General features: G+C 43.1%; 1 protein-coding gene across 1 annotated transcript in view; it reads right to left on the bottom strand.

Moving 5' to 3' along the window:
- Window positions 1-4,732: 4,732 nt before the first annotated feature.
- Tada2a (transcriptional adaptor 2A) overlaps window positions 4,733-14,732 on the bottom strand; it is a 50,646-nt gene continuing 40,646 nt past the window's right edge. Inside the window, exons 12-16 of the mRNA XM_005349334.2 lie at window positions 14,071-14,142; window positions 11,925-12,057; window positions 11,215-11,258; window positions 7,747-7,820; window positions 4,733-5,633 (exon numbers count right to left, since the gene is read on the bottom strand). Coding sequence (XP_005349391.1) covers window positions 5,448-5,633; window positions 7,747-7,820; window positions 11,215-11,258; window positions 11,925-12,057; window positions 14,071-14,142 — 509 coding nt within the window. The 3' untranslated portion in view covers window positions 4,733-5,447. The remainder of the gene's footprint in view (window positions 5,634-7,746; window positions 7,821-11,214; window positions 11,259-11,924; window positions 12,058-14,070; window positions 14,143-14,732) is intronic.

Genomic DNA, 14,732 nt, shown 5'->3' with positions numbered 1-14,732 from the left:
AGTTTGCACACAGGTGAGACTCATTGTACACATTAACTTCTACCGTCCACAACACATCCTTGCTTTATCTTTTTTTTTAATAAATCTTTTTTTTATATTTATTTATTTATTATGTATACAGTGTTCTGTGTGTAGGTCTGCAGGCCAGAAATGGGCACCAGACCTGTTTGCAGATGGTTGTGAGCCATGTGACTGCCGGGAATTGAACTCAGGACCTTTGGAAGAGCAGGCAATGCTCTTAACCACTGAGCCATCTCTCCAGCCCTGCTTTATCTTAAAATACTTTCTGATGTTGTTGTTTTAAAGGAATTTCCTAAATGAAGACTGGTAATAGGAAGCAAATCAATAGTTTTCTGTTGTTCAGTGAGAAAACTGATTACTCAGAAATGGGGGAGAATGCACTCAACACAATCCTCCAAGGAGAAACATTAGATGGGTCATGAGCTGGAACTTGGCTGTCGGCCTGCCGAAGATGGTGGATGGCATTTCAGTGAAGAAAGGGTTTAAATGTGTGTACATGTTCATGTGTGCACAAGAGCACACAGAGACCAGTGTCTTCACAGTCTCTCATTGAAGCTGAAGATCACCCATTTGGCTAAATCCATTGGCTAGGAAGCCCTTGTGCCCCCACATCCTCTGCCTTCCCAGCACCAAAATGACAGGCTCATGTGACTACTGATTTATGTGGATGCTGGAGATCCAAACTCAGATCCTCATCCATGCAAGCACTTTACCAAATCAGTCATCTCCCCAATCTTCATGTGTCAGTTTTTTCTTTTCCTTTTTTTTGGGGGGTGGGGTGGGGTGGGAGAGATGGAGTTTTATGTAGCTCAGGCTGGCCTTTAACTGCATATAAAGCTCAAGATTGACTTTGAAATCACATGTATGCACCACCACCCCAGTTATGCTGGGACCTGAATTCCGTAGATTCATGCAGGCTAGGCAAACAGTCCACCAAGCTGTCTCCAACCCTACTGCATCTTCTCACACTTCCTAAGATGCTGGTTTTGTTCCCTGTTAACTACGGACTAAGGCAAATCAGTAAGTCAAGACCTTTTACCATGGAAGGTCCTGACTAACACAATCAGGAAAGTTTTGCCTGATAAAGGATGCAAGATTAATTCAACCTAACAATGAGTCTGATGCCAAAGAAATCTACAACCTGTACTCTGAAGTAGAAAATTAAGTGCATTAGACTCAATTATTTGGCCCTAAAGGACACAGGACACACGTAGGCTGGCAAACCAGTTTTTAAATACAAGCCCAGTTTACTGACCTTCAAGGCTTCATCATTGTTCTTTTTTTGTTTTTGTTTGTTTGTTTGTTTTGTGTCAGGTTTTAAAGCTTTTAGGAATCACTGTATTCTTAGATGTATTTCACTCCTATTCTGAATAGGAAAAGGGGCCTAGAAACATAATGCTTGTGTAACAAGAAACTCATCGTGAGGAAGTAATTTTAATGTTTTAATGTCAGATGCAAAGCATTCATCTTTCCTGCAAATATCTATGTCACTGAGTGGGATGCTTAGTCCATAAAAATCAATGGGCAGTTAGTACACTTCCACCGCAGAACATCTAACACTGGAAGCCCAGACAACAAAGAGCTTCCTTGCCATTAGACAGGGAAACTGGCTATGAAAACCAAGTTAGCCCCTGCCTTCTGAGTGCTGGATTACAGCTATCATTGCACTTTTCTCTCTCATCTCCAGCCGCCCTCTCTCTTTCAAGACAGGGTGTTTCTGTGTAGCCCTGGCTGGTCTGGAATTTGCTCTGTAGACCAGGCTGGCCTTGAATCCAGAGATCTGCCTGCCTCTGCCTCCAGAGTGCTGGGATTAAAGGCATGCGCCATCACTGCCTGGCATCTTTACTCTTGTATCTCATTCCCCAACTAATTTCTACCTTCGAATGACTATCAAGGCTGTTCTGATTCTACTTTAGCTAAGATCCTGGTCAATTTCCTTAAAATTTCAAAGAGCTGGTGTTCCACTAAAGAACAAAACAAAACAAAACGACAAAAAAAGAAAAACAAACCCAACCTTTTAGCTAGGTCACAGACATGACAGTGTACTGCTAAACCAAAAATGGTTCTTTTGAAGTGATCTGATAGAGGCTGTCTACCTGTAGCTAAGTACAACAGACAGGAAAACAACATGTACAGATTAGCAATTCGAACATAAAAAGCCATGCCCATCACAAATTGTACAACTGGCTTTTGTTTATTTTGTGTACATAGTATGTATCTTGAAGGTATTCCCAAAGGTGTCCTTTAAAACATTAGCAGGTGCAGTGGATCACAACTGTGATCCCAGTCAGTATTTGGGAGGCAGAAGCAGGGGGATTGAAACTTGGGAGAGTAAACTCTTTCTGAACTGATGAGGGATGGGAGAAACCTCTATCAGTGTAGCTGGCTTTCAGCAAACCCTATGTGGATGCAGAGAAGCATGCTGTTAATGAAAAGTCTCTTGCTGGTACTAGGTAGCCTTGTCTAGGTGTTAAGAATATAGATGGTGCCAAGCAGTGGTGGCGCACGCCTTTAATCCCAGCACTTGGGAGGGAGAGGCAGGCGGATTTCAGTGAGTTCAAGGCCAGTCTGGTCTACAAAGTGAGTTCCAGGACAGCCAGGGCTGTTACACAGAGAAACCCCGTCTCAACAAGATAGAAAGGAAGGAAGGAAGGAAGGAAGGAAGGAAGGAAGGAAGGAAGGAAGGAAGGAAGGAAGGAAGGAAGGAAGAATATAGATGAAAATAAACACAGCTGCATCAAATTCAGCAAGTGCTTTTCTAAAATGAAAAGGATAATGTAGTGACTCTTCTCAAAGGACTCCCTGGCTGGAATGTAACACTTGCCAGGCAAGAGCATGGCCTGTTCAACTTCCAGTTCTTTGAAGGGGGAAACAGTCACTGGGCATGGGCATGGAGGCACACACCTATAATCCCAGCACCTGAGAGACTGAGGCAAAAGGATTACAAATTTGAGACTAGCCTGCACTAGTCTCCAAAGGAAAAACAGCAAATACTTCAGCTGGGCGTGGTGGTGCACAGGCAGATCTCTGTGAGTTCAAGGCCAGCCTGGTCTACAGAGTTAGTTCCAGGACAGCCAAAGATATACAGAGAAACCATGTCTGGAAAAACCAAAACCAACCAAACCAACCAAACCAACCAAACCAACCAAACCAACCAACCAACCAAATTCCCCAAATACCTCCCAAAGCAATCAATCAAACAATTCCTTACTCAAAATATGGCTAGACCTTTGAGAAATTTCAGAACACAAGGCTTGAAATTCGACAGTTGCACTCATTAAAGCAACAGCAACCCTACTTCCTAAAGTCTAGTCTGCGAGGATAGTTTTCTCTTCCCATTGCTATTTCCCACCATGTCTACTAATCCCCAAGCACTTATCAGCATGTAGTTGCTTCCCAGGTTTCAGTCTGTCCTACCATCCTCCAGTTCGGGACGGCCACAGCTGCCCCTTGTGTCCTAGCCAGATCTCTTGGCCGTTTTCCTTACTCCTACTGCCACCTACACACCATCCTCCACCCCTCCCTATGTCTACAGCAGTTTCCCACTTCCATCTGTCATTTCCCCACCTCCTTTTGATTTTTATCTCTGCCTCAAAAGCCCTCTTCTCCTAGGAGGCTTTCCTTAATCAAGATTAAAATCCTTCACACAACAGACACAACAGCACTGAAGTCTAATGTATGCAGAAATCGCAGACCAATGGTTAACTTTCACGGTGGGATGGAATCTGTTTATAACCAACCAGTGTTGGTGGTGGTGACAAAATGCATTTTCTAAGAATGCTTACTAAAGAAAGGAAACCATGTCCACAAGTTATCCTTTCTTTTTAATGAAAAATTTTTTCAAATATCTTGTTTATTATTTCTCCTCCTCCAACTACCCCATATCATGCCAACCTCTGTACCCACCCAATTTCATGTTCTCTTCTTCCTTTCAAAAAAAAAAAAAAAAAGAAAAGAAAAGCAAAACAGTCAGACAAAAAGTTGTCCTTTTTAAAGAAAGGAAGTTGTTGGACTACTCTCGGATCTAGTGTTCTTCTCTGTCCAGCAGAAAGTTTAGCCAGTAAAAAGTGCTGGCTGCATCAGCCTGACGACCTGAGTTTGGTCCTTAAAACTCACGGTGGGAGGAAAGAACTGACACAGAGAAGCGGTTGTCTGACCCCACATGCACACGTGTGATACAGCCATGCCGCCCGTCCTGCCCATTATCAATTTTTAAAAACATACCGTTCTCTCATTCTCTAGATACCCATTAGCAAGCTGCAAACAAGTTACAAGTCTGAGCACGCACTTCCAGCAAAACACTGGATCCTTACTGGTGTCTGAATGTTAAAGGAGAGAGAGAATTAGCTACTGGAGGTGACCTGTGCAGACTCTAAAGTTATGCCCACCTGCAGACATGAGAACCACGACTGGCAGTTTGGCTTCTTATTTTGCTGAAGGCTTGAGGACCACATTTCAGATGTGGTGGAACTACTCATCCTCACAGCTACTGAGTCTCATATGAAGTGGCTTTACTTGTGTTTGAAAAGCAGCTTTTATTGCAGGCTAGCCGTTTGCCACTGAAAGATTAGGGTTCAGGTCTCAACTGAAGCAAAGCTGGGTGAGTTGCATCATCTCTATCCTCATGGGCCTAGTATTTTGGAAACCCAGGGTAACAAGGTGAGACCAGGACACAGGACACACGTGTAAGCAGAGACAGTGCAGCATGTTGAGGCGGGCATCCAACAACCCAAGTGTGCTTTTAGTTACCAGAATATCTGACACACCCACAAATTAAATAGCAAAACATTTTAATCCATTAATTCTAAAAATAACAGAGACATTTTATATCCGGTGCCACCTCCTCAAGAGTCTACTGCAGATCAGACAGCCAGACTGCAAAGTACAAAGCCAGACATTAAAGTTAAAAATGCAGCCTGAGACAGACCATCATGGGGGAGATTTTCCACCTCTTCAGCTCATAAACTAAGATGTCAACTTAAAAAAAAAAAAAATCCTTGAAAGAAAAGGCTTTCCTGTGCTTTAAAAACCCTCCTCTTCATTTAAGATCTGTCTGCAAGATGGGAAGCCAGAGTCAGAGAGCTCCACTCTCAAGTGCAAGGATCCGCACTGGACCCCTGGGATGAAATGCTGTGGCTTGGTTCTACTTTCACCAAAGCCAGGATGTGAGGTACTATGGTGCTAGGATTGCATGCCCACTTGTGTTTCAGAATAACTCGGCAAGCACACACTCTGCATCACTGCCCCACAACAGGAGCACTCTACAGCAGGGCAGAGAAGAAAGAAACCGACGCGCTTGGAGTCCCTGTGTCTTCCTCCTTTTCACAGTAAGAATCCAACTCAAACACTCTCCAGAATGTGTACACTGTCCTGTGACCCACCACGTTCCAAACTTCTGGTTTCCATTGTCAAGCAGAGAGAGAGACTCAGGCTTTAGTGATGTATCCTTCTCGGATGAGGAAGTCATAGATTTTCCGGGTTTTGTTCACGTCTATCTTGATGAGCGCTCGTGCCTGTGCCAGTCTCAAGCCTCCTTGCTTGTTACACTCATTCAACAGAGCAGACTTATACTCTAAATAGGCTCCAGGTACCAGCCTCACCACCTGACAGAGCTGTAAGACACGACAAATTTAATAAACGTTAACATCTGTCATTCTCAAAATTTAATCCAGAAGGTATGGCAACCCCAAAAGAAGGAAAAGGGGGTGGGGCTGGAGAGATGGTTGGGCAGATTAACCCCATTTGCCACCAAGACTTGACAATTTAAGTTTGATCCCTGGGACCAACATAATGAAAAGAGAAAACCAACTTTTTTCTTTCTTTTTTTGGTTTTGTTTTTTCGAGACAGGGTTTCTCTGTAGCTTTGGAGCCTCTCCAGGAACTAGCTCTTGTAGACCAGATTGGCCTCAAACTCACAAAGATCCGCCTGCCTCTGCCTCCCAAGCTAGGATTAAAGGCGTGCGCCACCACCTCCCGGCAAGAAAAGCAACTTCTTCAAATTGTCTCCAGACCTCCACAACACACTGTGGCACACATATGCCCCTCCCTTCACTCCACACACCCAAAATAAAAAGTATTTGAAAAAAGTGACATCAACCTCCAACTATTTATGGGAGCTGTTGAGTGGCTGGGCCACATTCTACTTCCTCTCTTCTCTGGAGACAGACATTCAGGAAGAAAAAGGCAGATGTGACATCAGCCAGGAGAACCTTCAGCAAGTGAAGGCTGGCTCAAGGATCTAGTTCAGATAGAGAACAAATACATGTCCCTGAGGAGGGTTAAATGCCTGGAGTTGTCGCTCAGCATCATATTGACATAGTCAGGGAAATAACCCAGAGTGCAGCGGGGCATTGAGGGGTGGTGGGATCTCAGGGGCCTGGATTCCTAAGTGGAAATCACACTGTTGCCACTGGCAGAAGAGAGCAGCCTCTGGTTTTTTACATCTCCTACCACCTGCCATTGTCAGCACCGAGTAGTCTGAGTCCAGCATATGGGTAAGCAGTGAAAAGATGTATAGAATTCCAGACCATTCAACACACAACACTGAGAAACTGGTCTGTGACTTTCTTCAACACACACTTCTTTCTACCCCAAAAGAAATGGCTATTTCTTTCTGATGAATAAAAGGCTAACACAGGTCCCCGCACTGTGACTTCTTAAGTGCCTGACGTGAGCAGATGCTATGAACCAACAGATGGGGGACAGACACTGGGAACTGCAAAGGAATAAGAAGAGCTCCTCTTTTGTGATTTTGGTTTGATTTTTTTGAGACAGGGTCTCTGGTGGCCTCTGAACGCACTAGATAGCTGACAGCTGTGGATGTGCCTAAACCCCGATGTGCCTCCATCTCCCAAGTGTTGGGAATACAGGAGAGTACCACCCAAGCAGGCTTTCATTCACTGTATGTCCTAGGCCGACCTCACAGTCTCCCCCATCTTAGACTTTCAAGTGCTAAAATTAGAGATCTATAACCATACCTAACTAGATGTGCAGATTTAAATGCTAGAAACAGACAAAAGCAACACAGAGACAGGTCAGTGATTACAATGGCAAAGAAGGTCATGCATGGTACTTTTTAAAATCAATGTGTTGTAGGAGTGTGTGTGTGTGTGTACGTGTGAGTATACGTGCGTGCATACATCTGGGAAGCAGAGGCAAGCAAATCTCTGTTGAGTCTGAGGCAAGCAGCACTACACAGGGATTTAGTTCCAGGCCAGACAGTGTTAGAGAGTGAGACACCGCCTCAAAAGTAAAAATAATATGCAACTACACAACACTGGATTATTTTCCTTATGCTTATCAACATTCCATGGAAACAATTATAAAAACATTCTAAGTGATGGTTATGTTGCTGGAATAAGTGCAGAACTGCTCAAAACAACCATTCTAATAGAAAAGTCCTATTTTCATGTAAAAGCTACTTTAGGCCTGCAAAAAGTTTCACTTACATAAAGCATCAAGTGGAGCGTCTGCCACAAAAATGCTCAGTAAGTGACAGCTGCTGCTATTTAACTGACACTGGTGTGTGCACTTCCCTCAAAAAGGGGAAAGATAGCTTCAAGACGAAAGAAGTTAGCTCGTTAGCTCCTCGACTTCTCAGACAAGAGCAGTGCATGTTAGACAAGTACAGTAAAATAGGTTTGATGTTGTCATGGATTTTAATGATAACTCAATGAATTAATCAGCCCCTCTTTCCTTTCCTCTGGTTTCCCTCCCTTTTATTACCTCCTTTTCTTTTTCATTGAGTTTCTCTGTACCAGGGAGGCCGGTGAGGTTCAAAGGTGGTGCACATCGTCTTCCTATAGATACAGATGCAAAAGAATAAATACTTCACAGAGGTACAGCTGTTCAAGTATAAAACAGAAAGTCTAACCTACTCCCTTAGGCTGGTTTAGCTAGCTCCTTGACATTGGTGGTCTGCTTGAGAACAGCCTCCACAGGCTGATATTTAGATGATTTAAATGCTTGGTCCCCAATTGGTGGGACTATTTGGGAAGGATTAGGTGGTGTGGCCTTGACAGAGGTGTGGGGGGCATTCCCAGAGTGCGCTCTGCTTCCCGACCACAGATTAGGACGGACGACAGCCCTCAGCTGTTCCTGCTGCCATCCCTTTCACACCTTTGCTCTGGATCACAGACTCTAACTTTTTGCAACCATAAACCCAATTAAATGCTTTCACTTAGAAGTTGCCTTGGACAAGGTGTTTTACCAGAGCAATAGAAAAGTAACTAATACAGTCACCCAACATTCCATTTGAAAATAAAAATAACAATCCGTGTGCTCTTTGTTCTGCTGATTTACAAATATGGGCATGCACACCTTAATATCAATGATCACTCAGCACAGTGGAGGAACCTGTCTGATAGGAGACTCTAAACTCTGGAGCCCAGATGCTCATACAGTGTAGAAAAGTTATATTCTGTGTGTCTGGACAGCTGACGAATAGAAACAGGTATCTTGCAGGAGAGATTCACCACTCTCCAGCAGGACAAGGCAAACATGGTAATTAATCAAGTACTTCAGATCAAAGGTGGAGTCAGGCCAACAAAGCTCTGTTTGTTTACTCTGCTTTGAAAAGAAGTGACGTTTAACTGAAAGATCCACACTAGAATAACAAGCTGAATATCATATTTGCTGTATGGCAAAGCAAGGACCAATGTTAACTTCGTATCTGAGAAGAAACCCATACACAGGAGGCAGCACCAGACTTGCCAGGCCAGCCTATAAAGATGAATGCACAAGAGCTTCTTCCTTTAATGGATGATGATGATCAGTGTGTGTGGTGCACAGGCCACAGATGAGGTCGGACAACAACTGTGTGGTCTCAGTGCCCTCCTTCCAGCCTAGCTTTGCCAGGGTTCCAGAGATTTCCAGCCTTACCACCTTTACCTGCTGGGCCATCTCGCTTGCCCCTAGTTTTATTCTGAACAGATGCTTGGGATGAGTGCTCAGTTGGGGATGGATGGAGTGAGTTAAGTTTTATGGGGACTGCCACTGGAATGGGACAGAAGGAAGAAAGGGCTGCTCAAGTTGTTCTGAGAAACCTGATTCTTGAGGACATCAAAAGGGCTAAGAAATGAAGGCTTAGAAATGGAGATAAGAGGCTGGAAAGATAGTTCATTGGTTGAGAGCACTGAAGCACTCTGTTCTTCCAGAGATCCTGAGTTCAATTCCCAGCACCCACACAGTGGCTCACAACCATCTGTAATAGGATCAGATGCCTCTGCTGGCAGGCAGAGCACTCATACATAAACTGTAAAAAATAAATAAAATAAATAAAAACTAAGAAAAAAGAAATGGAGATAAAATCATGTGCTTTCTCACAAATCTCCTAAGGCTAGGCTACAACCAGGGATGCTGGGCTCCCAATCTTTCACTGCCTGAAGAGCAAGTCAGACATAGAGGCTCGGGAGCCAGGTATCTCAACATCAACACAAAGAGAAAGAAGGAAGGTTATGAGGAAACGGTGAGCTGCACAATTGTTTTAAATAGCCAGTAACAAGTTTTTTAATTTCTGTGCTTAGCAAGGGGGAGGTTTGAAATAATAAGCATGGAAAGGCCAGGCGGTGGTGGCGCACGCCTTTAAATCCGGCACTTGGGAAGCAGAGGCAGGTGAATCTTAGTGAGTTCGAGGCTGGCCTGGTCTACAAAGGGAGTTCCAGGACAGCCAGGGCTGTTACACAGAGAAACCCTGTCTTGAAAAACAAAAGCAAAACAAAACAAAAAAAGCTTATGAAATTAAATCTGGAGTCCACTGTCTTGGTGACTCCTTAAAGGCTCTCTTCCTTTCAAGTATCGAATAATGAGGGGCTGGAAACACACTTAGAGGTTAAAAACACTTGCTGCTCTTGCAAAAAAAAAAAAAAAATCCAAGTTCTGCTTCCAGCACTTAATTAGGCAGCTCACAACTGTCTGCAACTCCAGTTCCAGAAGATCCAATGCCCTCTTCAGACCTCTGCATACATGTGATACACACATGGAACTCAGGCACATAGACATAAATCTTTAAACAAAAAAGAATTACTTGGAGAGCTGGAGAGATGGCGCAGGGGTTAAGAGCACTGGCTGCTCTTCCAGAGGACCTGAGTTCAATTCCCAGCAACCACATGGTGGCTTATAACCATCTACAATGAAATCTGGTGCTTTCTTCTGGCCTGCAGGCATGCATGCAGGCAGAACACTGTATAAATAATAAAATAAATCTTTAAAAAAAAAAAGAATTACTTAAAACAAAGGAAAACAATTATCCACCAAATGCCCATATCTGAGCACTATTAGATCTGGAGTATATGGAGACTTTTGTTCAAGACGAGGTTTCACTATCTAGTCCAGATTAGACCCAACCTTCCCATCCTCCTGACTCAGCCTCCCTAGTACTAGGATTACAGGTGTATGCCACCATAGCTAGCATACTGAGAGAATTTCAAGGTTTGTTGTTACAACTGCACCATGTTATACCACTGTGCTTTTTCTGGTTGTGGTCTGGATGTTCAGATTAGGAGAAATGCTGTCATATGAGGCGGAGATGAATGGCGATCAGGACAATTGACAAAAACACCACAACTGTGGCTCAGTAACTTCATTATGTTATCTCCCCAAATACTAAGTCAAAAGCAACAGTCACCAAGAATCATCACACTGCATTGGCTTATTTGTCTTGCTCTGACAGTTAATTTCAAAATGGGACAGACTCAAAATAGGTAAAGCTCAGAAGCATAGATTCCTTAAGTCTCTAGTCACAAGAAATCCTTGAATTTCTGGCAAGTGCCCCGCTGCTCATGTCAAATCCATAGCTCTTCATGTAGCACTTCTAAAGCACACTGCAACACTGCCACAGGTCCCGACTGTAAACACCAGTAAAAGAGCATCCTTCTGAGTCCTGCTCGCGACAAGGGCTATCTGACCACGAAGTCTGAAAGCACGCTGGTGTGCATGAGCCATTCCAACAGTTGATTACCATCACTCTACCAAAGAACCATGCTCTACAGGAGAGCAGCTTTGTCACACAACCCTTGAGATATAAATGCCAGTCCACACTTGCTCTGGGCTGGGGAATAGCTAAGTGCTAGAAGATGCACATGTCCAGTATGTGAGAGGCCCTGGCTTCAATCTCCAGTGCTGGAAAAGAAAAGAAGAGAAAAGAAAAGACACACAATCCACAAAACCCCTGGTGATAGCCTGAGAAATCATTACCTGAGTTTGAAGCCATCAGAACAGAAGGACTCAGCCCAGAATCACTAAAACAAAGAAAAGGAATTTAAATTTAGGTCTTATCAAAAGCAATTTCTAAAACCCCTCAAAGGACTGGGAGCATTTATCAGGAAGATCATCCAAGAATAGCTGTGGTGAGATTGCATGACACTTCAGAGTTATCTCACTGTACAGGAAAGAGAAAAACTTCCCTCACCTTTGCTAAGGGTTCTTTTTTTTTTTTCTTCTATTTATTTATTTATTATGTATACAATGTTCTGTCTCTGTGTATGCCCACAGGCCAGAGGAGGGCACCAGACCCCATTACAGATGGTTGTGAGCCACCATGTGGTTGCTGGGAATTGAACTCAGGACCTTTGGAAGAGCAGGCAATGCTCTTAACCTCTGAGCCATCTCTCCAGCCCTGCTAAGGGTTCTTAACAGAGGACATCACCAAAGCAATTTACAGGAAAGGAAATTTTAACAAAAACTACACCATCTAGGTGGGTACAGACATGGGTGAGAGTGGAGTTGAGACAGGGTTTCACTGTGTCTACAAAGAAACCCTGTCTCAAAAAACTAAAACCAAATCCCCCCTCCCCCGATTCCTTACTACTCTAACAACCAGAATACCCACCAAAGTGTCTAAAAATACATGTAAAGCCCAAGAATGCCAGAAGGGGTGCTTCCTTCAGCCTGCCCTAACTACATACATGTCAGCCTGCCGGCGGAGCCACTGCTGACATGCGCTGCTGTCCTGGATGTACTGGAGAACTTCTGAGAGCATGGTACGTTTAAGGCGCTCCTCCTCTCTAGTCTTCTTCAGGTGATCGTATGTCCTGGCACCTAGAGGGGCAGAAGACACCTGACTTCAAGGAAAATACAGCAGAGTCAAAGGGTCTTCTCACTGAGCTTAACCAACATTGCCACTTCAGGTTTCCTTTGCAAAACTGCTCTCATAACTTTTCCCAGGAGTCAATGTATGTTTGAGTCTGAAATATGTCATACTTGGTTCTACTTTTTCCATTTGTGAGTGGATCTGACTCAGGGCTCTGAACATGTTAAGATAGTACTATACCACTAAAGTATACAATCGGCTACTTGAAGACATATATATGGACATATATTCTTCCATCAAACCCAATTCCAATTTTTGTACTACAACTTTCCTCTCTATCACATACACACAGAAAGCAGAACTAGACAACCAGACTGAATTATCAGAGTCCACATATGTTTCTTATGCAACAGAAGGGTTATCTAGTGTCTTCTATACATCAATAAAGTTATACAGATTTCAGACTACCATACCAGTGGCTCTAACCAATTCTTTTGTTGTTATTTTTCTTTTCTTTTCTTTTCTTGGTTTGTCTGTCCTTTCTTCCTTCCTTCCATTCTCTTTCCAACCTTCCGCCCTTCCTTCGTTCCTTCCTTCCTTTTTGTTTTTTCAAGACAGGGTTTCTCTGTAGCTTTGGAGCCTGTCCTGGAACTAGCTCTTGTAGACCAAGCTGGCCTCGAACTCACAGAGATCTGCCTGCCTCTGCCTCCCAAGTGCTGGGATTAAAGAAGTGTGCTATCACCGCCTAGCTTTCTCACCAATTTTCAAGAGACTTAAAGAGCTAGTAAATAGAGGAGTCAGAACCTAATCATAAGCAATCCAGTCTCTTGTGTGCTTGTTTGCTAGGTCTGAACACAGGGTCCTGCACATGTGTGGTAAGCATTCTAACGCTGATAGACACCCCCAGGTCTATGCTGCCTAGTCACAGCCTTTCCTTACAACCTGGCTCTTCTATTAACTAGCTCTTTAATCTCTTTTTCCTTTCTTCCCCCTGAGATATAGTTTCTCTATGTAGCTTTGTAGACCAGGCTATCCTTGAACTCACAGATAACCACCTGCCTCTGCCTCTCCTGTGCTCATTAAAGGCACGAGCCACCACTGACTGGCTCTTTAATCTCTTTAAGGCTTGATTAATTCATTAAATAGAAGTGATGATATCTCTTAAGCGTGTCATGTTATCCAATGATTTGAAAGTAAAATGTATTCCATAGACCTGGTACATGTTAAATGATAGATATTTACCACTATTAAAAAAGAGTACCAGGGGCTGGAGAGATGGCTCAGTGGTTAAGAGCATTGCCTGCTCTTCCAAAGGACCTGAGTTCGATTCCCAGCAACCACATGGTGGCTCACAACCATCTGTAAAGAGGTCTGGCGCCCTCTTCTGGCCTTCAGGAATACACACAGACAGAAAATTGTATACATAATAAATAAAAAATATTAAAAAAAAAAAAGTGTACCAGCACCTTAAGTAAACTGGATGTAAGCACCTTGGCCTCAGTAAGTCTGGTAAATAAAAAATGATTATATGCATAAATAAAATTTAAAAGACTGAGGTTAAAATCTGTAACGTAAGGATCACACACACCACTCTACCTCACTCTCATGTATGTTTGTGTCTGTAGACAGCCTCACTCTGTAGTCCAGGCTGGCCTAAAATATGCTAAACAGACGTGGCTGGCCCCAAACTCAAGTTATCTTCCTGCCTCTGCCTCTCCAATGCTGGAAGTAAAAATGTGAGTTACCATGCCAGGCTAAGATTTTTTTTTTTAAAGAACCACAGCAGACTCCTAATTTTAAAGCACTGTTTTTTTCTGCTGTGTGCCATAACTTTTATTCTGTCCTGATAAGCTAATGATATTTATAGGAACTGAACAGATGAAACTTTACTAGGAAGTCTGTAAACTCAACTGAAAAGCTTGTTTTTTTTTTTTTTTAAGTTTTCAAGACCTCAGAGATTCACTTTGTACCTGCAAGTCACCGGCACTTCGACACTGCAGACATATTGGGAGCATACTTACTACAAAAATTGGTAATGCCTGCTGTCCTATATTCTTGGAGTCTCTTGATTTCCCTCCGGAGTTCAAATTCCACTGTTTCCCCAGGAGAACAAAGGAGAAAAATTGTTAAAACAAATCAATGTCAGAGAGCAGCTGGGTGTGTTTCAGCAGTCTGCCGTATGTAAAAGGTGGGGTCACTTCATCTCAGGATACATTTTACTTTGAACATCTCATCAGAAATACCTCCCACGCCTTTAATCCCAACACTCCCAAGTGGTGGGAGGCAGAGGCAGGAGGATAGAGGCCGGCCTGATCTACAGAGTGAGTTCCAGGACAGTCAAGACTACACAGAGAAACCATATCTTGAAAAACCAAAATAAATAAATAAATAAATAAATAAATAAATAAATAAATAAATAAATAAGCTAATTTATTTTTTTAAAAAATGCAGTTAAAATGCAGCATTCCTGTTCTGTGCTAGCACTTCTACTCACCCATCCATGCTCTCTGATGCAGTTTGTCTGTGGAGGAGACCCTGCTGCATGGTTAGGACAAATCTTTACTCAAGCCCCGGTTTCTTTTTAGCTTTTTCCTATAGGGACTAAAGAGCGCTGCATTTTCTTTTCTTTCTTTCTTTCTTTTTTTTTTTTTTTTTGGTTTTTTGAGACAGGGTTTCTCTGTGG

The sequence above is a fragment of the Microtus ochrogaster genome, chromosome 7 (assembly GCF_000317375.1).
Source record: "Microtus ochrogaster isolate Prairie Vole_2 chromosome 7, MicOch1.0, whole genome shotgun sequence".
Lineage (NCBI taxonomy): Eukaryota > Metazoa > Chordata > Mammalia > Rodentia > Cricetidae > Microtus > Microtus ochrogaster.
Note: the sequence above shows the minus strand (reverse complement) of the source record. Positions and strands in the feature narration are given on the sequence as shown.